The following is a 27,910-nucleotide window of genomic DNA, read 5'->3' on the forward strand; positions in this document are numbered from 1 at the left end:
TAATGCAAACAGATATGATGCATGTTTTCTGTACACGTGCAGTGCATTTGTGATCACTGTAACTGCATAATTATTGTTTGTTAATATATAACCATAAAGTTTCCATCATTTGGTATATTTGTCTTTTAAATTTAATAGCTTACGCGTTAACCTTGGAATCTGACTGTGTATTTTGGATACCTGATGCATGCTACTCCAGCAAATATATCCTAATTTTTTAAAACTTACTTAATTAAAAATAAATAAATGATTTTCTTGAAAATAGATGGCATATTTCAGGAAGTCGGTTTGCTGGGATATCATTTTACCAGGATCTAAGCTTGGCTGTTTGTATTGTTAGTATATTGTTAGTATAATATAGCAATACGTTAATGTTATATAAACTCTGTACATTTATTTTTAAATCTGTTGAGCACTTTGAAGTAAATTATCTGGTATCCTGATTAAGATTATATTCCTCCGAATGCTGTTGCTTTAGATGTTTCAGTATTTCTGTCGACAACATGTGTGGTCGATACATGTTATCTTTAGGGGAATCTGAAAACAAAATATTATGAACAGTCATTATTTCATTTAACTAATAAAGCATTAAATATATACAGTGCACATATATAAAGGATAATTATATGTATTTCATCATGTAGGTACCATTTTGATTCACTTACATTTCTTCCGTAAAATCCTAATTCTCAAATGTAACCAAACATCCACAATAAGCAAAATGCAATAACTTCACAAAATCCAATAATTTTAACAGCTTACTTGTTTTTATAATTATAAATGCAAAGATTGTACCATTTTCAAATTGAGAATATTTAAAAACAAACACTGGTCAAAGTTAGCGTTCATATTTGTTGTGTATGAAAAATGCAAAAAACTAAATTGAATGCTAATTTTGGCATGTGTTTGTGACTAAGTGGCTACTGAAAAAGACTAGACATACCCCATTTGCAATACCTAGGGTTGACTACTTTTGCAAATGGTATGCCATCATGGGGGTAATTTTCAACATGGCAAATTTCAATGTGAAAAAAAAGTAAATTCAAGCCTTATATTTGACTCAGTATCTTAAAATAAAACCTGTACGGGGGCTGGGGGGTGGGGGGGTGGGGGGTGGGGAGGGGGTACTGTTATACTCAGGAGACTTCGCTGAACACAAATATTAGTGTTTCAAAATAGTAAAACATTTTACAACAATTATATTGTCAGTGAAAGTACAGTTTGTGTTTGAAAAATGCAAAAAACTGCATTTCTACTGACGACATAATCGTTGTGATATGTGCTATTGTTTTTAACCCCTTAACACCGCAGCCAAATGTACAAGTTGTGAACGAAACAAAATGTAAACAAAACCTGGCATTTGCGCTATATGTCTGTCCAACCGTAATTCACCTCTTTCATATTAAATGCACCCCCCCTTATTATATATCATTTTATTCAGGGGAAACCGGGCTTTCATTTAATATCAAATATTTAGCTATGAAACATAATTTAATATGAAATAAATGGGAGAAAATAAGATTTTTTTTTATTTTTTTAGTTCTACATGACATTTTAACTGTCAATGTCATAATACTGTTATCATAATAAAATACACATATTTGTATTCAGCAAAGTCTCACGTGTAAAACAGTACCCCCTATGTACAGGTTTTATGGTGTTTTGGGAAGTTACAGGGTCAAATATAGCGTGTTACATTTGAAATTAAAATTCGCCAGATTGGTTACGTTGCCTTTGAGACTGTATAGTAGCCCAGGAAATAAATTTACACCCATAATGGCATACCATTTGCAATAGTAGACGACCCAAGGTATTGCAAATGGGGTATGTCCAGTCTTTTTTAGTAGCCATTTGGTCACAAACACTGGCCAAAGTTAGCGTTAGTATTTGTTTGTGTGTGAAAAATGCAAAAAACGCCAATTTTGGCCAGTGTTTGTGACTAAGTGGCTACTAAAAAAGACTGGACATACCCCATTTGCAATACCTTGGGTTGTCTACTATTGCAAATAGTATGCCATCATAGGGGTAATTTTCATTCTTGGGCTACCATAGGGTCATAAAGGCAACGTAAGCAATCTGGCGAATTTTAAAGTGAAAAAAATGAAACACAAGCCTTATATTTGACGCTGTAATTTTTTAAAACACCATAAAACCTGTACATGAGGGGTACTGTTGTACTCAGGAGACTTCGCTGAACACAAATATTTGTGTTTCAAAACAGTAAAAAGTATTGCAGCAATAATATCGTCCGTGTAAGTGCTGTTTGTGCGTGAAAAATGCAAAAAACTTCACTTTTACTGGCGATATCATCGTTGTAATACATTTTACTGTTTTGAAACACTAATATTTGTGTTCAGCGAAGTCTCCCGAGTAAAACAGTACCCCCCATGTACAGGTTTTATGGTGTCTTGGAAAGTTATAGGGTTAAATATAGTGCTAGCAAATTAAATTCCCTTTACTTTCGGCATGGGTTGTCAGGCAGGTCCCGCTAATTGTAATTAATTAGGATACCTAATTATGTAAAATTATTACATAAATATATGTGTAGAATTAATATATGTGTATATGTACAGGGAGTGCAGAATTATTAGGCAAATGAGTATTTTGACCACATCATCCTCTTTATGCATGTTGTCTTACTCCAAGCTGTATAGGCTTGAAAGCCTACTACCAATTAAGCATATTAGGTGATGTGCATCTCTGTAATGAGAAGGGGTGTGGTCTAATGACATCAACACCCTATATCAGGTGTGCATAATTATTAGGCAACTTCCTTTCCTTTGGCAAAATGGGTCAAAAGAAGGACTTGACAGGCTCAGAAAAGTCAAAAATAGTGAGATATCTTGCAGAGGGATGCAGCACTCTTAAAATTGCAAAGCTTCTGAAGCGTGATCATCGAACAATCAAGCGTTTCATTTAAAATAGTCAACAGGGTCGCAAGAAGCGTGTGGAAAAACCAAGGCGCAAAATAACTGCCCATGAACTGAGAAAAGTCAAGCGTGCAGCTGCCAAGATGCCACTTGCCACCAGTTTGGCCATATTTCAGAGCTGCAACATCACTGTAGTGCCCAAAAGCACAAGGTGTGCAATACTCAGAGACATGGCAAAGGTAAGAAAGGCTGAAAGATGACCACCACTGAACAAGACACACAAGCTGAAACGTCAAGACTGGGCCAAGAAATATCTCAAGACTGATTTTTCTAAGGTTTTATGGACTGATGAAATGAGAGTGAGTCTTGATGGGCCAGATGGATGGGCCCGTGGCTGGATTGGTAAAGGGCAGAGAGCTCCAGTCCGACTCAGACGCCAGCAAGGTGGAGGTGGAGTACTGGTTTGGGCTGGTATCATCAAAGATGAGCTTGTGGGGCCTTTTCGGGTTGAGGATGGAGTCAAGCTCAACTCCCAGTCCTACTGCCAGTTTCTGGAAGACACCTTCTTCAAGCAGTGGTACAGGAAGAAGTCTGCATCCTTCAAGAAAAACATGATTTTCATGCAGGACAATGCTCCATCACACGCGTCCAAGTACTCCACAGCGTGGCTGGCAAGAAAGGGTATAAAAGAAGAAAATCTAATGACATGGCCTCCTTGTTCACCTGATCTGAACCCCATTGAGAACCTGTGGTCCATCATCAAATGTGAGATTTACAAGGAGGGAAAACAGTACACCTCTCTGAACAGTGTCTGGGAGGCTGTGGTTGCTGCTGCACGCAATGTTGATGGTGAACAGATCAAAACACTGACAGAATCCATGGATGGCAGGCTTTTGAGTGTCCTTGCAAAGAAAGGTGGCTATATTGGTCACTGATTTGTTTTTGTTATGTTTTTGAATGTCAGAAATGTATATTTGTGAATGTTGAGATGTTATATTGGTTTCACTGGTAAAAATAAATAATTGAAATGGGTATATATTTGTTTTTTGTTAAGTTGCCTAATAATTATGCACAGTAATAGTCACCTGCACACACAGATATCCCCCTAAAATAGCTAAAACTAAAAACAAACTAAAAACTACTTCCAAAAATATTCAGCTTTGATATTAATGAGTTTTTTGGGTTCATTGAGAACATGGTTGTTGTTCAATAATAAAATTAATCCTCAAAAATACAACTTGCCTAATAATTCTGCACTCCCTGTATATATGTGTATATATATGTATATATATATACATATATATATATATATATACATTTTTATTTATATATAGGTATATATAGTGATATATACGTATATATTTATGTTTATAGATATATATATTATTTTGTTATAAGTGTATTTTGATATAAATATATATATATTAATATCATAATACAGTTAGAACGAAATAAAACACATCTATATATTTTTTAATATTTTATTTTTCATTATTTTTTATTTTATTTTTTTACGTATTTACATTTTTTTTTATATTATTTATAAATATATATGTAACAATAATTATATATATATTTAATCAGTATCAGTCTACGTGTAATTTGATATTAATATATATTTATATATATATATATATATATATAATTATATATATTAATATTAAAATACACCTAGACAGTGTATGTGTATGTGTATGTGTGTATATGTGTATATATATATACTTAGATCATATTTATATAATATATATATATATATGATCTAAGTATATAATTTTTTTTTTTTTACACTGTTTTAACTTTTTTTTAAATTTGATTTCAGCCAGCAGGGGGACTAACTGTCATTTCAGTTAGTCCCCCTGCTGGCAATGCAGCAGCCAGCTATCCCGGCCATGTGATTGTGAGGTCCTCGCAAGGACCTCACTCTCACATGGCCGGGAGGGCTCCTGGAGGGCGGACGTGCCGCGGGGGGCTCCCTGGGAGTCCCCCCAACCGTGATCGCCGGCGTGGGATCGCCGGCGACCGGGTAAGTTACTAAAAACCGTAGGGCGTACTATTACGTCCTGCGGCGTTTAGAGACGCTTTTAAAAGGACGTAATAGTACGCCCTACGGTCTTAAGGGGTTAAACACTAATGTTTGTGTTCAGTGAAGTCTAAGGCACACCTTTAGCAATAATCATGCTGTCTAATCAGCATATTGATATGCCACACCTGTGAGGTGGATGGATTATCTCTGCAAGGGAGAAGTGTTCACTAACACAGATTTAGACAGATTTGTGAACAATACTTGAGAGAAATAGGCCTTTTGTGTACATAGAAAAAGTCTTAGATCTTTGAGTTCAGCTCATGAAAAATGGGGGGAAAAACAAGTGTTGCATTTATAATTTTGTTCAATGTGTGTATATATATATGTATGTATATATATAATATATCCAAAAAAATACCGGCACTCCAGGAATTCTCAATAATACAAGTTTTCTTTTATTCAGTTCAGGACGTCAACGTTTCAGCTCCTCATGGAGCTTTCATCAGGACAACTTAAACAATGAAACAAGCAAGCTTATATAGGGAGAATCTAAATTAGTGTACTCACATATTCAGGTGTCATATTCAGGTTTCTCGTTTTTTTATATATATATATATATATATATATATATATATATATATATGTATATACATATACAAATATTTGTGGTCAGGGCATAAAGCCGTAGCATTAGTAACATAAGACAAACAGGGGATGGAAAGGTCAGTTGTGGTGTGCCGGAACTGACGAGGTAGTAGGCCTGAAATAAAAGAGGGCCTACCTTATGAAATGCTTATAAAAGGAGATGCGGTGGGTTTGACAACTCACCAGACCTAAGACGATAGTGAGGGAATGGCTGGTGCTCCTTAAGAAGGGGAACCAAGCCCCTCCCACAACGTCAGGCCCCGCCTTCCATTTGTGGTCAGGGCATAAAGCCGTAGCATTAGTAACATAAGACAAACAGGGGATGGAAAGGTCAGTTGTGGTTTGTCGGAACTGGCGAGGTAGTAGGCCTGAAATAAAAGAGGGCCTACCTTATGAAATCCTAATAAAAGGAGGTGTGGTGGGTGGGACAACTCACCAGACCTAAGACGGTAGTGAGGGAATGGCTGGTGCTCCTTAAGAAGGGGAACAAAGCCCCTCCCACAACTTCAGGCCCCGCCTTCCATTTGTGGTCAGGGCATAAAGCCGTAGCATTAGTAACATAAGACAAACAGGGGATGGAAAGGTCAGTTGTGGTTTGTCGGAACTGGCGAGGTAGTAGGCCTGAAATAAAAGAGGGCCTACCTTATGAAATCCTAATAAAAGGAGGTGTGGTGGGTGGGACAACTCACCAGACCTAAGACGGTAGTGAGGGAATGGCTGGTGCTCCTTAAGAAGGGGAACAAAGCCCCTCCCACAACTTCAGGCCCCGCCTTCCATTTGTGGTCAGGGCATAAAGCCGTAGCATTAGTAACATAAGACAAACAGGGGATGGAAAGGTCAGTTCTGGTGTGCCGGAACTGACGAGGTAGTAGGCCTGAAATAAAAGAGGGCACAAAGATGTAACCAGTTTATTCAGCCTACAATACACCATAGTATATCACATAATCATATTTTTAAATGCTCGGCGCACCTCTTGTACTGGCTGAGGAATGTATCTGGTGTAAGCCGTGGACTTCCACCAGTTCAATATTTTAATGATGTGCGCAGGGATATTCCTTTTAGAAGCGGTAGTAGCTGCTCCTATTCTAAATGACCAGAATATTTGGCTGGGTTCAAGCCTAACCGAACCAACAACATTCTTACATAGAGCATGAACTCACTCATAGTGAGCCTATTGCCGTGCAAGGCTAGCAGTAGTTGGAGCCAATGCAAAGAAGGAGAGGTATTAGAGGTATTGGTCAAAAACTTCCACAGGGCACCATTTATTACTAGTGGGATAATAGGTAATAGTGGCCATCTGTCCTTTGGCGCTAGTTTTTGTATGGTGTAGGGACAGTAAATAGTGATCGTGTGATTTTACCAGGTTTGACCTTGTGATGAAGTTGGGGAAGTTGTATTTAGCAGTGGTAAATTCTTTGGGCTGAAGAAAACCGTAAAAAGCTAAATAGATGGCTGTTTTAATGACCTGATTGAGTATTGTAGTATGACTGGATGAGTATGAGTGACTGGAACAATAGATCGTGGATGGGTAATCTGGATGGTGTGGGTGTAGGGGTGGAGTTCTTGATACCTTTAAGTATGGCTTTCACCTGGTAAGATGACAGAAAGCGTTGTCTATTAGGCTATTAGGTGGTGAGGATGTGATGTTGAAGGCCGGTGATATATAATTTAATGGTATTGAATGATAGTGTTAGGTGAAGGTGGCAAAAGGAAATTAATGCAATCATTGTTTCCATGGAAAATTGGTCTGTGATATTAAAGTCCAGCAAGTATCTATTAAAAATATGAAAAGCCCTGCCATATGCCTTCCTGGTGTTATCAGAAAGACCAAGTTGAGAGAGTTGATGCCCGTAAGTGAGTAGTTCCTTTAGTCCCAAACCATCTCCTGCCACCGCGGTACCAGAGTTGGTATCAGGGTAGCTGTTGGTAGTGCCGCCCGGAACTCCTGAAATCAAGATCGCGATAAATGATCAGCAGCGATATTCAGAACCCCAGGCACATGTATGCAAGTTAAGAGAAAACTGTGTTTTGCAGCTAGCCACGTGAGAGTCCTCATAAATCGCATGATGGCCAGGGAACAGAAACATCCCTTGTTTACAATATGGCACGTTGCCATGTTGTCCGAGAAGCAACGCATCGTATTCCCAGACCAGCAAGCTCCCAATTTAACTGCTGCTGCCACAATTGAGTAAAGCTCAAATAACGCCGAGGTGTCCTTGAACTCGGGGATCTCAGTAATTTCCCCAGGCCATTTGCCCCACATCCATTGATTGCCAAAATTTGCGGCAAATCCAGAAGTGGCCGCGGCATCCGTCCAGACAGACACAGACCTATCCGTCCACACTGGAATAAAAATGCTTTTCCCATTCCAGTGCAGCAAAAATCCACATGTGTAGGTCAGCGGTGGCATGTACATCTAACGTAACACGGGAGGAATCAGATTGTAATAGGGGAAATAAGCTAAATAATCGGGATATGAACGCTCTCCCCTATGGAATGATTTCCATCGCAAAATTAAGTAAACCCAACAGGGATTGCAACTCCTTCCTATTACAAGAACCCCCTGCTAGGTAATGGTCAAGGGCTGAAAGGACACGTTCAATCTTCTCCACGGGGAGGCTAGCATGCATATGCACAGAGTCCAGCACCACCCCCAAGAAGTTGATGATCGTATCCAGACCTTCCGTCTTTGTTGGTGAAATAGGTACTCCTAGTTGTGTGAACAGTCGTGTTACAGAAAGGAGGTTACTGGGAGGTAACAGGTTACTTTCTATAGTCAGAAAATTGTCCAGGTAATGGATAATGGTGGGGCATTTACAGATGTTAAGCAGCATCGAGCACAACGTCTCAGCAAATATATAAAAAATCCTGGGGCTGCTCTTAGAACCAAACATGAGACGCGTGAAAAAATAATATGAACCATGCCACTTAACACCATGTAAATGCCACAGGGACGGATGGATAGGGAGTAACTTAAAAGCGTTCACTATATTCATTTTGCTAAGCCATGCCCCCACCCCAGCCGAGAGGATGGCAGTGGCAGCATTATCTATGGTAGCATATTGGAGAGAAAATTCTTCTGATGCAATGAGCGAGTTAAGACTTGGGGTAGGTGATGCATGGGGAGCAGAGAGGTTGAGAATCAACCTTTGCTTATTGGAGGATTTACTCGTGACCAGTCCTATGGGGTTAGTTGTCCAAATCGCGAAAGGCGGGGAGTCGAAAGGGCCAATTAAGAACCCTTTTGTCAATTTCTTTCTGGAGAAGTAGGCCAATCGTGTCGGGAGCTGCCTGGGCAGTCTGTAAGTTTTTACATTCTAAGATTCCAGTAGGCATATGAATATTACCCGTGTGAAACCCCAAAGTAAATCCTGCCACCAAAAATTCTACGAGATGTTGAGATGGGTGACCACACAATAACTCTTTCAGCAGGGAGACATAAAGAGACGAAAGGCACTGCTTAGGATATAATTTATTTGGACACATTACTTTAGAGTGAGCCCGGAAACATTGGGAGCAGACATGAAGTAGTCTGCAGGCACTGTATCCGCACGTGCCAGAGTTAAATTTTCCCAAAAACCCTATATCGCGTCCCAGCTTATCCTTCAGCACTCTGCCTGTTCTCCCAGTGGACATCATATTAGTAGGGGGGAATAAGGCATTCACCTCCCGAGAGTTAGGGCACAGATTCGCCGTGTGGGAGTTGGATGAACAAATGGCACAAGCTGGGGTTTTGAGGCCCGCAAAGTGTCGACAAAAAAGCTCCGTATCAAGCACACCCCAATCAGCTTGATAATTAAACTGGGGTAGAGCAGCCGACGCCTTCGCAGAAAAAGCACGGTGGTAGTCTTAAAAAGACGTACCACCGTACTTGTGCCCCAAATCCCCCAGATCCAATTCTTCTCTCTTATCAGGATATACAGAGCATATCACGTCTCTGTAGATCCCGAAAGCCAACACAAATTTGGGTATGGATAGCTTGCGATTCAACCTAGGGTCCCTAGATTTTAACACAACCGACACATCCCATATGCATAAGTTTTGTTTTCAAGGACATCTTGCGAGGCAATAAGAAGTGATACCAGACTGATATCCTTCCCTCCCAAGATGTCCTTCTTGATGTTTGCAGGCACCATATGTGCAGGGTTAATAATATGCGGGTCTTTCAGACTGGTTGGAATATTACCCGGTAGGGGGTCTGGGCAAACCGTAGCGACCGGATTCTCCAGTGCTGAAGGTGACCTTTGCTGGCTATCTGCATCCATCTTATCAAGTTTGGCAGTAATACGATGCAAAGAGGTCAGGACTGAAGACAAAATAGTATGTAGATCAGCCGACTGGCTGCTACTGGACCCTTCCCTCGCCCCCGAGTTATCAGTCTGAGTATTCAGCAGTCTATATAATTCGGCTTTCCTAGCCGTAGCTGGGAAAAGAATGTTCCTCTTTCTCAGTTCGGCAGTGATCCTAGGAATGGTCCATGCCCTGAGTGATGCAGGGCTCGCGTTGTCGTCACCCCGGGATGGAGTGACCGATCTAGCCGGTGTACTGGGGATGGACAGTTCTCCCCCGCCTTCAGGTATTTGTGACATGCTACAAAACAAAATAACATGTTACCTGGGGCACTACCCAACTGGCTGATGCAACTAATGGCAAGCGTCGAAACTATTAATTAATAACGTGACAGGTGAGGCCCTGCTAGTTGCCATGCGGCTTTGAGAGGCACTATCTATGATTTGGCTCGTGTGGGGTACGTGGCCATTGACATTATGGCGGGGTGATGGTCTATCCGTGACTTGTAATAGCATAAGACAGAATGGGAGTGACAAGTGAGGCCCTCTCTATGCAACCGAGAGAGGCGGCTACCTATGAATTGGCCGGAATGCCGTACCTCCAAAATGAGGATGGGTGTTGGCCTCTCGGGACCACTAACGTAAGGCGCAGAAATCCAGAAAACATACGTAGAGGCTCCTATTTTATATGCCAGTATATATCTGTACTATGACCCGAAAAGGGTAGGGAGGATGGGAGAATTATCGAGAGAAACATGACATACCTGATGAGCAAATTGCAAGGTAGTAGGATAAGATGATACAGGCGATCTGTAGTAACCTACGAAAGTAATTGTGAATTTTCAGGGTTATATCAAAATGTACCCATCATTCCCCCTGCTAACAAGATACCTACCGGTACATATTCCAACAGTAGGAGACTGGAACCAAATATTTAAAAGGAGCAAGGATGCGTATACCTAGTAATACAGAAAAATACACATAAGGACCAAGGTCTTGCTAGACCATCAGAGGATAATTAATCGTGATTACTGACCTATAGCAGGTGAAAAGTTGGTAGAGTAGCAGCGCACTGTGGATGCTGTTGATACTGAAACATAAGAGGTCCATAATCACTGAATTGCTAAACATCGCCCAAACCTGAATATCTGCCCTGTACACAATTACAGAACATTTGATACAACTAGATGGGTACATATGATGTACGTGCTAAGATATAGATGAACTAGAGACAGAAAAGTAAACACAGTAAGCCAAGGTATCACACTTCTTGTAACCACCCTCCTGACCACCGGAAATATTTAAGACATATATCCTAACAAGCATATACGTGCCACAAACTACTGCTGCCAATACCATCCAGACCATTAGTACCAGTAGCGTTGTTATGACATATGTCTTCATATATCTTGTGACCATGCCCAAAACCTTAAATATAATTTATGCCACAAGCCATAACCCTTATGACCACCAGGGGTCAGTCAGACATCTTTAAACTTAATACAGAAAATGTGCTGTAACCAGGAGAAAGGAAAAAAAATAAATTACCAGCTATAATGATCCAGCCACTGGAGGTCGCCCTAGCACATATAAAATATCTTATCCTCTAATATAGGACAGTGTTTCGGCAACCGAACGGCAATAAGATAGCCAGGATACGTGAAGACTGCCCCAACCGAATAAACCCTGTTACCCATTGTTATATTGAATATGTATGCCGTACCCGAACGCCAGCATTCGCCTAAAATGTGTCCCGAAATGCGCTACAATGCGTGCGCCTGTCGACCCTTGATGACGTAATCGGCCGTGCCGGAATTGCGACGGCCGTAGAACTTACGATTTTGCGACCGGATGCCACCACGAGAAGCCCTGCGAAACCCCTTGTCTGATTCCCAAGTCAGACAGCCGAAACCGGAGGAACTGGAACTGTTGGGACCCAGGAAGCTGCCCACGAGATGCAGGTGAGTAAAATGGAGTTTGGATCGACCGGAAGTGACAATCACTCTCCACAACTCACCAGACCTAAGACGGAGGTGAGGGAAGGGCTGGTGCTCCTTAAGAAGGGGAACCAAGCCCCTCCCACAACTTCAGGCTTAGTAGATCCACATTAGTCGGGTGCCAAAGCTTGGACTCCAAAGATACAAAATACCAAAAGATAGCTGCTCACTTTAAAATTCAAATGCTTTATTTAAATCAGGATAAAATCAGCGACCAATGTTTCAGTCCCCGCTCAGGACTTTCCTCAGGGTTGTCCTATCATTTTGACCCTGAGGAAAGTTTTGAGCGGGGACTGAAACTTTGGTCGCTGATTTTATCCTGATTTAAATAAAGCATTTGAAAAGACCGGTGAGCAGCTATCTTTTGGCATATATAACTGGTAGTACCCAAGTAAACACAGTATACAATAAGCATATCACGAAAAATGCAGAAAACCGAACTATAAGGGTGTAATTAGTGACATGCACACAGACAGTGAATAAAACATGAATTGGTCGTAACTAAATGCAATATTAATATAAAATGACTTTGACTAATGTGCAGAAAATATATGGATACCATGTAAAATAACCAAACCTAATTTAGTAGATGGCCCCTTTAACCCCTTAAGGACACATGACGGGTGTGACATGTCATGATTCCCTTTTATTCCAGAAGTTTGGTCCTTAAGGGGTTAATGGAGTGAAGGAAATAATTACTAATAAATATGAATGAAGGAGGACAGCAGAAAGTGACCGATGATATACAGTATATAGCTTGAATTTATACAAACAATCATTTAAAGCACGAACCAGCAATTCAAAGTGCCGAACAAGGCATATAAGTGTGCATATTAACCTGCGACTTGATCGGAGCAATTACTCGAACTCAAAAGGGGGAACCGAAACAAGCAAAGTACCGAACAGCATACTTGCATACAGTCATTATACGTAACTGTTCCCCCAAAACAGAGCAAAGCTTGAACCTGGGTTGGGACTAAATGCCGAACTGGTCAAGGTAACCTTATCTAATAAACAAAGTACTGAAAGGCAAACAAAGTTTAAACCCACGAATGTTCCCCCGAACAGAGCAAAGCTCGAACGTCAAGGGGGAACCGAAGTGAAGCACGGAAACAAACGAATGAAAATACTAAATGCAAAGTACCAAATTAACATGTATGTGAATGTTCACCTTAACCCTTATCCCTTCGCCTTATGGGACGCTGGAGCAAGGTGAGTGTTCAAGTCCAAAAGGTAACCAAGGTGGCAGATAAGTGGGGTTTATATAGGGCCATACTCCTCCCACAAATACAGGCCTTTGGCCTTAATATATATTAATATATTGCCCTTGATATATATATATATATATGTATATATATATATATATATATATATATATAAAATTATTACAATCATAGATCAACTCATTGGATCTCAACAGATATATGAAATTCACTACAAATTGAAATTGACAAGGGATTTTCAGAACATCAGAACAAGAATATTTTTATATTTTTTCAGCTTGGCCTTGTTGATTCAAGCTTTGCAATTCTTTTTCTGTCTCCATAATCTCCTGGTTTAATGAATAAACATCTCACAAAGAAAAAAACATGTGTTTATCATCAAGTGATGATCATTTCCTTCCCATAGTCTATCAAGCTACCATATTCACATATTTCCACTTAACCCAAATCATTTAGGGGAAAAAAAATCCAATAGCACAAAAGCACAGGCTGTGAAAACAAACAAAATGAATAACAGATGATTTTGCATTCTAGTATAACCTTTTGTTCCATCAGATAAAAATCAACTAAAATATAGAGTATTTTCTGAGGGCCATACAATGCATTAATTTTGTTCCCAAGAAATATATTTAGCCTTAGAAGAAAATAGGTGCTAAGTAGAAAAAGGAGGCCTTCACTGGTCTTACAACTTACATCTATGTACAAAAATAAGTGTTTAATTCCATGTATGGGACTTTCATTACGACATCTTAGAGGGACACAGATTACTTTGAGACAATTGTCTAATTAAAAAACTTCAGCGCTTGGTTGCTGATTTAAAACAATTATCAAGTGATGCATGTCCCTTTATTATGGAACAAATAATGAATGAGTACTTGAAGGAAATAGATGGATCCCAATACACAGTGTGATATATCTATGTAAAAAAGTAGAAATTAAACACCTCAGCACACGAGTCTCTGATTTTTTTGAGATTCAGAGCCATTAAAGACATGTCAGTGTTATTTTCCAAATTCCATAACATGGGGCAATAAGGTTTGCTTCTTGTCTTTGTCTCATTGGTTATTATGTCACATCTCATTAATCACATCCCCCCCTTTTATATATATAGATAATGCTGTGTATCAGGATACACATCACTCTAGTGCTGTTGGTATCCATATAAACTCTGTGCCCTTATTATTTTTACAGAAGGAACTGAGTTCCCATACATCTGCTTAGAAGAGGAGGGTTCACATTAAGCACAGAGTATTTTAAAATTGTAGTAAAGAAAGTGAAGAAGTGCTATACCTTCATTTTTCCTATGTGTTTTGTAAATCCCAAAGAGTAAGCTATGCCAACATGCCAAGATTCGGGGCACCATCTGAACCGTGAGGAAGCTGAAGAGACCGACATGCCGCCCACTCGTCAATCTTGGAGCGGGGAAGATTATGGTGAGAGGGAGCCAGTCACGTGGGACTGGCATGCAGAAAGGTGAATTCCCGATATTCCCAAAGAAGGCCGAAACGATCATCCAGGGTTGTTGTATCTCTCAGCAGATCAGTTTAGGAGGGATCAGTCTGATATGCAAATGATATAGGTTCTTCTTTGTTATGACACAAGTGATCCTGTCATAACTAATAATGTTGACCTATTTTCAAACATTCAAGTTTGTAAAATAGTGACCATAATATAATATCATTTGAGATTAACTAAAAAAAAAAAAACTAATTTATATGAGTTTTACAAAAATGCTTAAATTTAACAAAAAAAAGTGGATTTCAATAGGATAAGGGCATCTTTACAACTAATTGACTGGCAAGAATTATTATCTGGCAAGAGCACAGACAATAAATGAAAGATCGTTAAACAAATTCTTCAAAAGCACATTTCTTAATACATACTACTGGGAAACAAATATGATATAAGCAAATTAAAACCAATGTGGCTTGGTACAAGGCTCAGTCAAATAATAATAGATAAGAAAAGAGAATTCAAAACAAAACAATAGCATACTATAATAAATAGCATACTATATCAAATATAAGCATATCAGTAGGACTTGTGATTAGATGGGCTTAACTCTATAACCAAAGAGAGCAAGCCCATCCCAAAAACCTTTACAATTATTTTAATGTCAAAAAGGTTATTAATTAAAGTGTTGGTCCATTAGATGTGGTAAAGCCAGAAACTACATTGTAATCAGTAAGGAAGGAATCGGCACTCATCTGATATATATGAAAACAGGTGCACAGTAGACATGGGCAATTCATTCGGTCCGAATAGGGATTCGGACGAATTTTGGACAATTCGGACATTCGGGTACTTCCGAATGTCCGAAGTGCCGAAGTGCCGAAGTGCCAAATTGTTGATGTCCCGAAGTTCCGAAATTACCGAATTTCCAAAGTGTCGAAGTACCGAAGTTCTGAAGTGCTGAAATGCCGAAGTTCCGAAGTTGCCGAAGTTCCGAAGTGTCAAAGTGCCGAAGTTCCGAAGCCTAAGAATGTTACATTGTATACAATTTTAAATAAAAAGTATACAAACATAGCCTGGATTCACCTGTCAGCATTTGCAACACTTACAACAATCAAGTAACATACATTCATATAAAATGTAAGTTACTTAGCCAGTCATGTAATGACAGGAATGAATAAGTAGATAACTCCCTAATTCCCACGGTATTAGGGAGCTATCTACTAAAAGGCCGAAAGACCTAAATTGGTCTTTTAGCCAAATTTACTATTACTAAGTAAAGATTATTTAGTATTAGTAAATTATGCCCCTACTCGCTATACCGCGAGTAGGGGCATGTCTATTAAACAGTGAGCTCACTGTAACAAAAAAACCCAAAAAACGATTGCCCCCCCCGGCCCCCAACCCTGAGCGGCAAGTGGGGGCCCTAATGTAAAATAATGGGGGGGACCTTATGTCCTCCACCCTGGCCCCCACCCCTGAGCGGTGGGTGGGGGCCCTAAACAAGAATAAGGGGGGGACCTAATGTCCTCCCCCATGGCCCCCACCCCTGAGTGGCGGGTGGGGGCCCTAAATTAGAATAAGGGGGGGGACACTAGGCCCCCCTTATTACAATTTAGGGCCCCCACCCACCGCTCAGGGGTGGGGGCCAGGGGGAGGACATTAGGTCCCCCCCTTATTAGTATTTAGGGCCCCCACCCGCCGCTGAGGGGTGGGGGCCAGGGGGGAGGACACTAGGCCCCCCCTTATTCTTGTTTAGGGCCCCCACCCACCGCTCAGGGGTGGGGGCCAGGGGGGAGGACATAAGGTCCCCCCCCTTATTCTTGTTTAGGGCCCCCACCCACCGCTCAGGGGTGGGGGCCAGGGGGGAGGACACTAGGTCCCCCCCTTATTACAATTTAGGGCCCCCACCCGCCACTCAGGGGTGGCCACGGGGGAGGACATTAGGTCCCCCCCTTATTCTGATTTAGGGCCCCCACCCGCCGCTCAGGGGAGGGGGCCAGGGGGGAGGACCTTAGGTCCCCCCTTATTAGTATTTAGGGCCCGCACCCGCCGCTGAGGGGTGGGGCCAGGGGGGAGGACACTAGGCCCCCCTTATTACAATTTAGGGCCCCCACCCACCGCTCAGGGGTGGGGGCCAGAGGGGAGGACATTAGGTCCCCCCCTTATTAGTATTTAGGGCCCCCACCCGCCGCTGAGGGGTGGGGGCCAGGGGGAGGACACTAGATTCCCCCCCTTATTCTTGTTTAGGGCCCCCACCCACTGCTCAGGGGGGCAGCCTACAGATCAAGTAAGTGAGAGATGGGGGGGCAGCCTACAGATCAAGTAAGTGAGACATGGGGGGCAGCTTACAGATCAGGTAAGTGAGGCATGGGGGCCAGCCTACAAATTAGTTAAGTGAGGGATGGGGGGCAGCCTACAGATTAGGTAAGTGAGGCATGGGGGTTCAGCCTACAGATCGGGGAAGTAAGGCATGGGTGGAATCCTACAGATCAGGTAAGTGGGGAAGGGGGCAGCCTACCGATCAGGTAAGTCAGGGATGGGGAGCAGCCTACAGATCAGGTAAGTGAGGCATGGGGGGCAGCCTACTGGTCATGTAAGTGAGGGATGGGGCAGCCTACAGATCAGGCAAGAAAGGCATGGGGGTCAGCCTACAGATCAGGTAAGTGAGGAGGCAGCCTACAGATAACAAGCACAAACAATAGGGTAAGTGGCGCTAAACAATATATAAATAGATAAAGAAAAACAGATCCCAGTGCGTCTAAAACCAAACCAGTGTTTTAGTCACCCTTAAAACACTTACATTAGTACAAATGGATACAGGAAAAGGTGGTTTTGCGCACACAATGGATGATTGATGAGATAATCTGTAACCTAGACAACTATCATAGGGCAATATGCATAAACCAATATCTGGTATGAAAAATGATTAGGAGCACTCACACTTTAGAGAGCCATATAAGTCGGCTCTCTACTGTAGTAGCATGTAGAATACTCCGTACTACAGTACGGAGTAGCCTACAGATAAGGTAAGTGAGGTATGGGGGGCTGCCTACAGATCAGGCAAGTGAGGGATGGAGAGACAGCCTACAGATCAGGGACATAAGGCATGGGGGGCAGCCTAAAGATAATATAATTGAAGGATGGGGGCAGCATACAGATCAGTTAAGTGGGTGGGGGCAGCCTACAGATCAGGTGAGGGAGGCATGGGGGGGCAGCATACAGATTAGGTAAGTAAGGCATGGGGGGGCAGCCTACAGATCAAGTAAGTGAGGGATGGGGGCAGCAAGGAGCAGGAAGGTAAAGTAGGAGAAGGAGCAGAAATGAGAAGGAACAGAAATGAGCAGGAAGGGACATCAAGGAGCAGAAAGGGTCAGCAATGAGCTGGAAGGGACAGAAGGAGCAGAAAGGTAAAGTAGGAGAAGGAGCAGGAAGGAACATAAATGAGCAGGAAGGGCCAGAAATGAGCAGGAAGGGGCAGCAAGAAGTAGGAAGTGTCTGCAAGGAGCAGAAATGGTCTGCAAGGAGCAGAAAGAGTCAACTAGGAGCAGGAAGGGGCGGCAAGGAGCAGAAAGGTCAGCAAGGAGCAGAAAGGGGCTGCAAGGAACAGGAAGGGGCAGCAAGAAGAAGAAAGGGACAGGAAGGGACAGAAGGAGCACAAAGGTAAAGGAGCAGACAGAATCAGAAGGAGCACAAAGGTAAAGTAGGAGAAAGAGCAGAAAGGGCCAGCAATGAGCTGGAAAGGGGCAGCAAGGAGCTGGAAGGGGCAGAAGGAGCGCAAAGGTAAAGTCGAAGAAGAAGCAGAAAGGAAAATAAATTAGCAGGAAGGGTCAGCACGGAGCAGAAAGCGTCTGCAAGGAGCAGAAAGGGGCAGCAGGGGCAGGAAGGGACAGAAGGAGCACAAAGGTAAAGGAGCAGAACGAATCAGAAGGAGCACAAAGGTAAAGTAGGAGAAGGAGCAGAAAGGAACAGAAAGGGCAGCAAGGAGCAGGCAGGTAAAGTAGGAGAAGGAGCACAAAGGAGAAGGAACAGAAATGAGCAGGAAGGGGCAGTAGCCGGAAGGGGCAGAATGAGCACAAAGGTAGGAGATGAAGCAGAAAGGAGGGTGGAGACGGGTGGAGGGGAAAGCTCAGAACAGAGAAGCTATGTAATGTTGGTAATTCACAAAATAAACAAGAGACGCATGATATTAAATGTATGCTTACTAATGCAAGGAGCCTAAATAACAAAATGGGGGAACTAGAGGCATTAGCATACACAAAACAATATGATATAATAGGCATAACTGAAACATGGTGTGATGAGACACATGACTGGGCAGTTAACTTAAATGGGTACATGTTATTTAGGAAGGATAGGAAAAACAAGAAGGGTGGTGGGGTATGTTTGTATGTCAACCATGATTTAAAGCCAAATCTTAAGCAAATTGAATGCGATGAGGAAAATGTGGAAGCTTTATGGGTAAATATCTGCTTGGGGGAAAAGAAGGGAAACCAACTATTGGTTGGGATATGTTATAAACTACCTAATGTTAATATTGACGAGGAACAACAGCTGTTTGAGCAAATTGAGAAAGCTGCAAATCTTGGTAACACTTTAATTATTGGAGATTTTAATTACCCAGACATAAAATGGGACAGAGGGACTAGTAGCTCAGCAAAGGGAATTAGGTTTTTAAACTTGTTAAATGACACCTTCATGTCACAACTTGTACAAGCACCAACTGGAATGGACGCTTGTCTGGACCTGGTTTTAACAAACAACGTTGATCTTTTGACCAACATTCAAGTAGGTGAGCACTTGGGAAATAGTGATCACAATATAGTGTCCTTTGAAATAAACTCAAAAAAACAAAAGCACATGGGGTATACTAAAACATATAATTTTAAAAAGGCCAATTTCAATAAGTTAAGGGAAGCTTTACAATATATTGACTGGCATAAACTCTTTAGTGAAAAGAACACTGAGGATAAAAGGATCATCTTCCAACAAATATTAGAAAGGTACATTTCTCAGTATGTACCATTGGGAAATAAATATAAAAGAAACAAATTAAAACCAACGTGGCTTAGTAGAGAAGTAAAACAAGAGATTAAAAATAAGAAAAGGCCATTTAAAGCATTTAAATCAGACAAATCAGATGCATCTTATAAAAGATATAAGAAAGCAAATAATGCGTGCAAAAAGGCAATTAAACTTGCTAAACTTCAAAATGAAAAAATGATAGCTAAAGAGAACAAAACCAACCCCAAAGCATTTTTTAAGTACATAAATTCTAAAAAACCCAAAAATGAAAGTATAGGTACACTTAAAACTGAAACGGGGGTGTTAGTTAATGAAGACCAAGAAAAGGCAGGATTCTAAATAACTATTTCTCCTCCGTATATATTAAAGAAGAACCCATGGCAATAGATGTGCAAATGATTGCTACTAAAAACTTGAAGAATAATTGTAATTGGTTAACTCAAGACAATGTGCTGCAGCAACTAAAGAAAGTTAATATAAACAAAGCTCCAGGGCCTGACGGTATCTATCCACGTGTACTTAAGGAACTAAGTGTAGAAATAAGTGAACCTCTGTTTTTAATCTTTCAAGATTCTTTTCTTTCAGGAAGTGTTCCGGAGGATTGGAGGAAGGCAGATGTGGTTCCTATATTCAAAAAGGGTTCAAAATTATTGCCTGGAATTTATAGACCTGTGAGCTTAACTTCTGTGGCTGGTAAAATATTTGAAAGGTTATTAAGGGATAATATTCAAGAATTCCTTGAGAAGAATATGGTTATCAGCAAAAATCAGCACGGTTTTATGAAGCACAGGTCATGTCAAACTAACTTGATTGCGTTCTATGAAGAAGTAAGTAGAAGTATAGATCAGGGTGTTGCAGTGGATGTGATCTATTTGGATTTTGCCAAGGCATTTGATACAGTTCCACACAAAAGATTAGTGTTCAAACTCAAGGAAATCGGTCTCGAAGAAAATGCTTGTTCTTGGGTAGAACATTGGCTTAAAAACAGAATACAAAGAGTTGTCGTTAATGGTAAATTTTCAAGCTGGACAGAGGTGGCAAGTGGTGTCCCTCAGGGGTCTGTTCTGGGACCCCTTCTATTTAACATTTTTATAAATGATCTTGAAGACAGCATTGAAAGTCATGTTTCAGTGTTTGCAGATTACACAAAACTTTGTAAAATAATACAATGTGAGCAAGATATTACTTTGCTGCAGAATGATTTAGATAGACTGGAGGACTGGGCACTCAAATGGCAGATTAAATGTAATGTTGAAAAATGCAAAGTTATGCACTTTGGCGTAAAGAATACACAAGCAACGTATACCCTTAATGGAAGTGAAATAGGGATAACAACACACGAAAAGGACTTGGGAATTGTTATAGACAACAAACTATGCAACAATGTGCAATGTCAATCAGCAGTGGCCAAGGCCAGTAAGGTATTGTCATGCATGAAAAAGGGCATTCATTCTCGGGACGAGAATATCATTTTGCCTCTCTATAAATCACTGGTAATATGAATTACCATTGAATATGCTGTGCAATTTTGGGCACCTGTTCTAAAGAAGGATATCATGGCACTAGAAAAAGTGCAGAGGCGGGCTACAAAATTAATAAAAGGAATGGAACATATCAGCTATGAAGAAAGGTTAACAAATTTAAACCTATTTAGTTTAGAAAAACGTCGCCTGAGAGGGGATATGATAACATTATACAAATATATTTGGGGCCAATACAAACCATTGTGTGGAAATCTATTCACAAACCGGACTTTACATAGGACACGAGGCCATGTGTTTAGACTGGAAGAAAAAAGATTTCGTCTAAGGCAAAGGAAAGGTTTTTTTACTGTAAGAACAATCAGGATGTGGAATTCTCTGCCTGAAGAAGTGGTTTTATCAGAGTCCATACAGATGTTCAAACAGCTACTAGATGCATACTTGCAAAGACAGAATATTCAAGGATATAATCCTTCAATGTAGGGTAATAACTGCTTGATCCAAGGATAAATCTGACTGCCATTCTGGGGTCAAGAAGGATTTTTTTTGTCCTAGCTTGTTGCAAAATTGTGCTTCAAACTGGGGGGTTTTTTTTTGCCTTCTTTTGGATCAACAGCAAAAAACAAATGTGAGGAAGGCTGAACTTGATGGACGCAAGTCTCTTTTCAGCTATCTAACTATGTAACTATGTAACTATGTAACTATGTAGAAAGGGCCAGCAAGGAAAGGGATCAGAAATAGAAAGGAGCAGAAGGGAGCAAAACAAGCAGAAAGGTAAAGGAGCAGAAGAAGCCAAGGAGGAGAGAAGACAGTGTCAGAAGAATAAGAAGACTGTGTCAAATGAAGGAGAAGAAAAGGAGAGTAGAGCAAGAAGGACAATTGAAGTGATCCCTCCACTTTATTCTAGACACCACATCATAAGGCTTTGGAACCTGGGCCTGGCAGGGAAACTTTGGACCTTCTCATCTTCCCAGGTAAAAAAAATCTCAGTGTTAATGTGTCTTTTATTTACTGAGTAAAAAAAAGTCTCAGGCACTCACTGTGATATGTAGAACGGTTCTGGTGTACCTAATGTACCACACAGGAGAGAGGGAGACGGACTAGCACTAAGCTGCTCGAAAACTGGTAATGATAGGGATTCACTAAAAACCTATATAGAACAAGGGAAAATAACTCTCTAGAAGAGTGGGAATACCAGGAGCTGGCTCGGTGACTAATGGCTAAAATACTACTAAATAGAGAATAAAAATATAAAAATATAAATATGTGGTACTATGCCTAAATCTGGAATAGACAAAGTATCCCTATAAATGTGCAAAAATGTGAATAAAGGTGCTATGAGTGGAGATCTCAAATAAACGGAATATCCCTTTAAATGTGCAAAAATACAAAGATAATGCTGCTATACCTTTAAATATCCTTTAAGAATGTGCAAACATGCAAAGCAGTGCTATATAGGGGGGTGATAAATAGAAACAAAATATATAGTAGTAGAGAGTAGTAATAAGTGGATAATTTTCAAATGGGCTAGTAAGTCGAAGATGAGATTCAGGAACGATAAATGCAAAGTTTTAGAATAAGGAACCCACAAGTCACTAATATATTAAATGGGGGTGAGTTAAGGATAACATTCAATGAAAAGGACTTGAGCACAATTATAGATAACAAACTTGGCAACAGTATGAATTGCAAAAGCGAGTAAGGCTGTGTTTAAAAGGGATATTGATCAACAAACTCAGGCTGGGCCTGCTGCAAAGCCACTGCTACAGAGATGTCATAGGAATGGCAGATGGATTACTGTAGGATGTGGTAGACTTAGAGTTGTGGATAAAAGTCTGTGTCTTTACATAATTAATTTTCTTCACTTTCAGATTGTAGTTGTGTTACGGAGAAATGCTCAGGCACAGAGTTTGTGGAACCACCATCCTCTATGCCTAAGGGGATCAAGAGTGCACCCAAGGACAAAAATGGACAAAGCGAGACCTGATAGAAAGCAATTGTTGTTGGGGGATTCTATCTTAAGAGGTGTGGAGTTGAACAATAGTGGCTTTGTGAGATGTCTTCCTGGAGCTACTGCTCACCGAAATGTATTTGTAATATTGTTAAGCAATCAAAGCCGAAAGGGAATTTAGATGTACTTGTCCATCTTGGGACAAATGATTTGGCTTGTAATGAGGTTTCTGAGGTAAAGGAAGTGTTTTCTGTTCTTGCCAATGATATACGGCAGGTTGCTTCCACACTGTCATTCTCTGAAGTTCTGCCTGTGCATAACACTCAGAATGACAGGCGGATGCGTATTAGGAACTTTAACTTGTGTCTTGGTGAATCGTAGAGCAAGAATTTGGCTTTGTTTCTCATGGTAGCTCTATTTGGAATAGAAATGAACTGTACAAAAAAGATGATTTGCATCTTCCTCGAAAGTGAACAAATGTTCTTAGCGAGCAGTTCAGAGGTTTTACTAGGATGTATTTAAACTAGGTCGGGGGGGACAAAAGGGTGATAAAACATCAATCCAATTGCCCCCAAAACAAGGACAGAAAGTAACTGTAACGAGTGTGTTAAAAAATGATAAGCTTAGAGTCACGTCTACAAATGCTCGCAGTTTAGGGAATAAGATCCATGAACCTGTGGCAATAATGGCAACTGAGAATGTAGATTTAGTGGCTGTAACTGAGACATGGTATAATGAGAAAAATGACTGGGACACAGCAATACCAGGGTACTCTTTATATAGAAAAGACAGGGTAGGCAATAAAGGGGGAGGGGTGGCCCTGTATGTGAATGATAGCATAAAATCTAGCCTAATAAATGTTAGTGAGGCAAACATAGAGTCTGTTTGGATTACGTTCGATTTTGGATATCACACAGTAACTCGTGTAGATGTGATTTATAGGCCCCCTGGATAAATAGAAGATTTAGATAATCTACTATTTGAGGAAATAGCTAAAATGACAATGAAGGGGGAAGTTATCATCATGGGTGACTTTAATCTTACTGATGTGAACTGGAAATCCAAAATAGCTGCTTGTGCCAGGAGCAAACATGTTCTAAACTCCCTACTCGTTAGGAGGCCATACTAGATTTAGTGTTAACAAATGGAGATTTGGTATCAGATATTACTGTAGGTGAAAGTTTAGGATCCAGTGATCATCAGTCAGTGTGGTTTAATATAAGAACAGTGACTGAGTCAACCCACACTAAAACAAAAGTTTTAGACTTTAGAAAAACAGACTTTTCTAAAATTAGAATATGCATAAAGGAGTCCTTGTCAGACTAGAGCAGTTTAAAGGCAGACCAGGAGAAATGGGATTATTTAAAACTTGCACTGCTAAAGGCAACAGAAAATAGCATTAGGCTTGTCAGTAAAAGCAAAAAATTTAAGAAACCACTGTGGTACTCCGCAGATGTGGCCAGAATAGTAAAAAAACAAATACAGTATTTAACATTTTGTAATTATAAAAAAAACAGAGTGAGGAAGACAGACAGATCTATAAGATTAGGCAGAAAGAGGCTAAGCAAGTTATAAGAGCTCCCAAAGCACACACAGAAAAGAAAATAGCACAGTCAGTAAAAAAGGGGGACAAAACATTTTTTAGATACATAAATGAAAAGTTAAACAAGAATTAGTTAGATTAAAAACAAAAGAAGGAAGGTATGTAGAAGAGAATACAAGTCTAGCTGATTGCCTCAATGAATATTTTTTGTTCAGTATTTGCAGATGAAATTGAATAAAAGGGGCCTCATTTAGGAAAAAGGACAAATTGGTCATTTGTTACATGTGAGTTTACAGAGGAAGAGGTTCTATTTCAACTGTCAAAAGTAAAGACAAATAAGTCGATGGGGCCTGATGCGATACACCGAAAGTTATTAAAAGAACTTAGTGGTGTACTAGCAAAACCATTAACGGATTTATTTACCCAATCATTGTTAACAGGAGTAGTCCCAGAAGATTGGAAATTAGCGAATGTTGTACCCATTCACAAGAAAGGTAGTAAGGAGGAGTCCGGCAACTATAGGCCAGTAAGCCTTACTTTAGTAGTGGGGAGAGTGATGGAAACTATGTTAAAGGATAGGATTGTTGAACCTCTAAAATCACATGGATTTAAAAATCAGAGACAACATGGGTTTACTTCAGGGAGATCATGCCAAACTAATCGTATTGATTTTTTTGATTGGGTAACTAAAATAATAGATCAGGGTGGTGCAGTAGACATTGCTTACCTAGAATTCAGTAAGGCTTTTGACACTGTTGCACATAGAAGAATTATCAATAAATTGCAATCTTTAAGTTTGGATTCCAATATTGTTGAATGGGTAAAACAGTGGTTGGGTGACAGGCAACAGAGGGTTGTAGTCAATGGAGTGAAATATTGTTGAATGGGTTAGGCCAGTGATGGCTAACCTGTGGCATGCCGGGCCCTCTCTGTGGGCACTCGGCCATAGCTCGCCATCAATGCAGAATAGGCACCTGCCTGCCCAAAATGGCAGGCGCCTACTCTGCTTCCGTGTCGGGAGGATAGGTGGAGGGATCTGAGAAGCAGCTCTCCCGTCCTCCCGTGAGCAATCAGTGTGGAGCGTTGCCGCGCATTACCATGGCAACGCTCTACACAGCGTCGCGCAGGCGGGCGGGAGGACGGGAGAGCTGCAGGACCTGTCCCTCTTACCACCACCGTACCTCCAGGGATTTATGTGATCACCCCTCATTCACATAAGGTAAGCAGAAGGGAGGGGGGATACAGATTGTAATAATATATTTGCAGCACTCCCTCCCCCCACAAACACACACAGCAGCCCCCCCACACAGCATCCCTTTCACACACAGCACCCCTCTCATACAGAGCACCCCGCACCTCCCCCCACACACACAGCACCCCCCCACACACATACAGCACCCCTTTCACACACAGCACCCCTCTCACACAGAGAACCCAGCACCCCCCCACACACACACAACACCCCCTCACACACACACACAGCACCCCCCACACAAAGCACCCCTTTCACACACAGCACCCCTCTCACACAGAGCACCCAGCACCCCCCCACACACAGCACCCCCCACACACACACAGCACCCCTCACACACACAGCACCCCCCACACACACAACCCTCACACAGCACCCCCCCACACACACAGCACACACAGCACACCCTCTCTCACACACACACACACACACACACACACAGCAACCCTCTCGCACACAGCACCCCTCTCGCACACACTGCACCCCTCATACACAGCACTCCACACACACTCCGCACCCGTACACACAAACACATACACTGCACCCCTCAATGCAGCATGTGTGTGTGTTTGTGTGTATGTATTCAGCTGTTTGTGTGTACTCGGCAGTCTGTCTGTACTCAGCATTCTGTCTGTGTGTGTGTGTGTATTCAGAAGTCTGTCTGTATGTGTATTCAGCAGTGTGTGTATTCAGCAGTCTTTATGTATTGAGCAGTCTGTGTGTATGTTTGTGTGTGCGTGTATGCAGCAAACTGTGTGCATGTATTCAGCGGACCGTGTGTGTCCGTGTGTATGTATTCAGCAGTCTGTGTGTATGTATTTTATGTATGTATTGCATTTGTTGAAGATACTAATAAATATAAGCCTAATTTTATCTATAATTTTAATTTGTATTCCTGTGAGTTGTGTGTAGGCAGGGCCCCAGTGCACTGCTTTGCCGAGGGGCCCATAATGTTGTTAAGGTGGCACTTTGAGGGGAAGAAAGTTGGCATGCATTGCGGTTTGGGCACTCAGGCTCAAAAAGGTTCGCCACCACTGGGTTAGGCAGTGGCTAAATGACAGGCAACAGAGGGTTTTTGTCAATAAAGTATATTCGAAGCAAGGTCTAGTTACCAGTGGGGTACCTCAGGGATCTGTACTTGGACCCATTCTCTTTAATATTTTTATTAGTGATATTGCAGAAGGTCTTGATGGTAAGGTGTGTCTTTTTGCTGATGATACTAAAATATGTAACAGGGTCGATGTTCCAGGCGGGATAAGCCAAATGGCAAATGATTTAGGTAAACTAGAAAAATGGTCAGAGCTGTGGCAACTGACATTTAATGTGGATTAGAGCAAGATAATGCACCATGGAGGTAAAAACCCAAGGGTAGAGTATAGGATATTTGATACCCTACTAACCTCAACATCTGAGGAAAGGGATTTAGGAGTAATTATTTAAGATGACTTAAAGGTAGGAAGACAATGTATTAGAGCAGCTGGAAATGCTAGCAGAACGCTTGGTTGTATAGGGAGAGGTATTAGCAGTAGAAAGAGAGAAGTGTTCATGCCATTGTACAGAACACTGGTGAGACCTCACTTGGAGTATTCTATGCAGTACTGGAGACCGTTTCTTCAGAAGGATATTGATACTCTAGAAAGAGTTCAGAGAAGGGCTACTAAACTGGTTCATGGATTGCAGGATACAAGTTACCAGGAAAGGTTACAGGATCTTAAAATGTATAGCTTGGAGGAAAGACGAGACAGGGGGGATATGATAGAAACATTTAAATACATAAAGGGAATCAACACAGTAAAGGAGGGGACTATATTTAAAAGAAGAAAAACTACCACAACAAGTGGACATAGTCTTAAATTAGAGGGGCAAATGTTTAAAAATGATATCAGGAAGTATTACTTTACTGAGAGGGTAGTGGATGCATGGAATAGCCTTCCATCTGAAGTGGTAGAGGTTAAAACAGTGAGGGAGTTTAAGCATGTGTGGGATAGGACTTAAGATAAGGCCAGGGACTAATAAAACATATTTCGAAATATTGGGCAGACTAGATAAGCCGAATGGTTCTTATCTGCTGTCACATTCTATGTTTCTATGATATTGAAGTTATCAAAATATAATGTTGCCTCTTTATAAATCAATGGCTAAACCCCAAATTGAATAGG

At 41.1% G+C, this 27,910-nt stretch overlaps 1 protein-coding gene across 2 annotated transcripts in view; it reads right to left on the bottom strand.

The window, feature by feature from the left end:
• Window positions 1-237: 237 nt before the first annotated feature.
• The window catches only part of STING1 (stimulator of interferon response cGAMP interactor 1), a 56,926-nt gene continuing 29,253 nt past the window's right edge, over window positions 238-27,910 (bottom strand). For both annotated transcript variants that reach the window (XM_063447474.1, XM_063447472.1), the window contains exon 8: window positions 238-537. In XM_063447474.1, coding sequence (XP_063303544.1) covers window positions 428-537 — 110 coding nt within the window. In that variant the 3' untranslated portion in view covers window positions 238-427. The remainder of the gene's footprint in view (window positions 538-27,910) is intronic.

The sequence above is a fragment of the Pelobates fuscus genome, chromosome 3 (assembly GCF_036172605.1).
Source record: "Pelobates fuscus isolate aPelFus1 chromosome 3, aPelFus1.pri, whole genome shotgun sequence".
Taxonomy (NCBI): Eukaryota; Metazoa; Chordata; class Amphibia; order Anura; family Pelobatidae; genus Pelobates; species Pelobates fuscus.